General features: G+C 36.5%; 1 protein-coding gene across 2 annotated transcripts in view; it reads right to left on the bottom strand.

Annotated features, from left to right (window-relative positions):
* Positions 1–1,167: 1,167 nt before the first annotated feature.
* Positions 1,168–2,677, bottom strand: part of rnf181 (ring finger protein 181) — a 3,270-nt gene continuing 1,760 nt past the window's right edge. For both annotated transcript variants that reach the window (XM_015374563.1, XM_015374564.1), the window contains exon 6: positions 1,168–1,892. In XM_015374563.1, coding sequence (XP_015230049.1) covers positions 1,833–1,892 — 60 coding nt within the window. In that variant the 3' untranslated portion in view covers positions 1,168–1,832. The remainder of the gene's footprint in view (positions 1,893–2,677) is intronic.

Below are 2,677 nucleotides of genomic sequence, written 5' to 3'. Positions count from 1 at the left end.
ACACTGGAAAACAGGCCTAAAAATGTATTAAATCAAATAATGTTAAAATCAGCTCTTGGATCTGCATTGGGAAATAGTTTGAACACATTCCACTTAAACTCTTTGAGATAAACTTTGGCTCCCAAACTTCAAACTTTTTCAACTATTTTTAATTTCTTCTTTGGTTAATAGCTAATAAGCCGAGTTTCACTGGTTTAGTTATCGTTTTTAACTGAAATATGTTTATCTTTTGGAGCTGAATTAGTTTAATAAATGCATATATTTTGAATGAAGTTGAGAATTTACTCCATATCTGTGCAGAATTATCAGTTCGATCCTGATTGGAGCTCGATTCACTTTTCATTTGTTTTTCAGCCAGTAGGGCGTTTGATCACAGAATAGATGATAGTCTGAAAGTTATTTGATGAAATAACATAAGCAGGAGGGAGGGGTTACTATATTTGGGCGAAAATGGCCGCTCCCAGACTCAGTGATCACAATGAATTTTTGTTTTTTTACTGATTAACGCTAAATTCATTAAATCACAGCGAACGTATTAGTTTTAGGTTTAAATAATGATCCATTGATTATTCCTCGCTGACCGGACTTCTCCTTTAACACACAGTCTTCTATGTGTTTAGTATAGAGCTAAATACTATATATTGTATATAACTATAGATCCTGTATTTTTTAGATCTAATTTTTCTGCACCATAAACATCAAGATAAATTCCATTAAGTTCAAACCTTCTTGGTAATAAACTTGAAATGTCAATTTAATCAGAATCAAAGTTTAATGGTTTAGAGGAAGGGGCCCAGAACCACCCGGCCTGTGGCCCCCCGGAAACCCCCCCAAAAAACAGGGTCAAATATTTATGTTTTTTTAGTCATTTTTTATTTCATGAAAGAATTTCAAAGGTAGATTTAATTATTTAATGGGACAAAAATCTTATGACATATTTATCCAATAAATTGTCTTTTTAATCCTCCATTATGAAACATGTTACAACTTATTAATAAAACAAATAAGTTTAAAAAAAAGAAATTTGAAGAAAACATATTTCTAAAATAGAACTTAAATAAAAAGTTCAGATGGTATTTATGTCAATGCAAAATCTTAACTTGTATTATTTGCTATCAAAAGATAAATTTCAGATTTTTTCTTTTTTAAATTCCTTTGTTCTAATTATTTTTTTGAGTTTTATGAATGAATCATTTTATGAAGAACTTCCCACCCTGTTCTACGCTGCTCTATTAATTAATACACTAAATTATTCTGCTCTGTTTTGACTAGCAGCAGCTTTTCTATTGGTCCGCCTGCTGAGCACCTGGAAGAGTAGAACACAGAGTAAAAACCAATAAATAAAGCCTCCCACTAAAACGCTGACAAAATAAAATCAAAAACATCAAACTGTAAAATATGGCAGAACTTTAGTTTACTGCAAGTTTCCCATTTTTGAAAAATATTTTCTTCAGATTTTCTTTTTGGAAAGAAGTTCTTTGCTTTAAATTATATTGGAACCAATTTTCAGTCCAAACCATCAGGCGTCATCTCACAATGACCATGAGAGTCATCTGTGGCCCCCCCGGCCCCCACTCTGAACAGCCGATCCACGTTGAGGCACTGAGCCTAAAGGCTTTGGAGCTTCTTTAATCAAATATTTCAATTTTCTGTAAAAACAGCTGAAAAACAAACATTTCAAGTTTTAATCCCAGTTTTAAGTTGGCAGCAGATCATCATCTGTCGACCGTTTGCTTCGGCTTCTTCTTCAAGTTCAAAGATTTCACAAAGAGAGGAATGAAGAGTCTTTTTGGAAAAGGTTGTAGATAAACGTTGCGATGCTGCTAAGCTCCTCAGGTGTACATGGCTCCATGCAGGCCCTCCAGGCGGTGCTCCCTCTGCTTCCTTCTCTCCTACAGGAAACAGAAGCGAAGTCAGAACGCGTTTTCACACGCCGCCAAAATAAACTCAGACTCAGCAGCATCAGGAGGAAAATAACTGCTGTGGGGAGTGGTGGCCCACTGGTTAGAGCAGAACATTTTGTTGCTCTGTACTTCTAACAATATGACAATAAAGCTGAATTCTATTCTGGTTCTATTCTGACAGGATCTGGGCTCTGCTCGGCCCTGATTGGTGGATCATTTCTAGGCTGTAGATCAGGCAGGATGCTACCATCTCTGCACTTAACGTTTCAAACCTTCTTCCAGGTTCAGGCAATAAAAAAAATAGATTTTATAGTCATTTCTAATGTGAATGCAGAAGTTTGCTATTTATTTTATTTTTCTAAATTTTCAGTGGTCATAACCTGCCGCCAGCGTTAGCGGCGCCAGGCTAACTAAGCTGCAGGTGTGTCTCAGGCCGTGGATCCCAGAGGGAAGAAAGGAAGAGGATTTAAAGAATGGAGCGAATCTTTTGCTTTCATCATCGACACGGAAGGATTGGCTGCATTTCTGCCTTTAATGAATTCAAAAACATAAAAATAAAAATCTGAAAAGTCATTTCCAGGAAAGGTTAAATCTGCAGCGACCACCAGCTGGGAGGGAGAGAAAAAGTGTGACTGCAGAACTTCTGGATAAATTAGAGGAGAGCAAAGATAGATTTAAGAAGTAGATTGCATCTCTAAGCTCCACTACTGCTGCTAGTTTGGTTGAAGCATAGAAAACCGTTCATAGATCCAACAGGTGGCGCTCTGATGCAG

This window comes from Cyprinodon variegatus, unplaced genomic scaffold (genome assembly GCF_000732505.1).
Source record: "Cyprinodon variegatus isolate N-32 unplaced genomic scaffold, C_variegatus-1.0 Scaffold105, whole genome shotgun sequence".
Lineage (NCBI taxonomy): Eukaryota > Metazoa > Chordata > Actinopteri > Cyprinodontiformes > Cyprinodontidae > Cyprinodon > Cyprinodon variegatus.
This window is presented reverse-complemented; position numbering and strand designations above follow the sequence as displayed.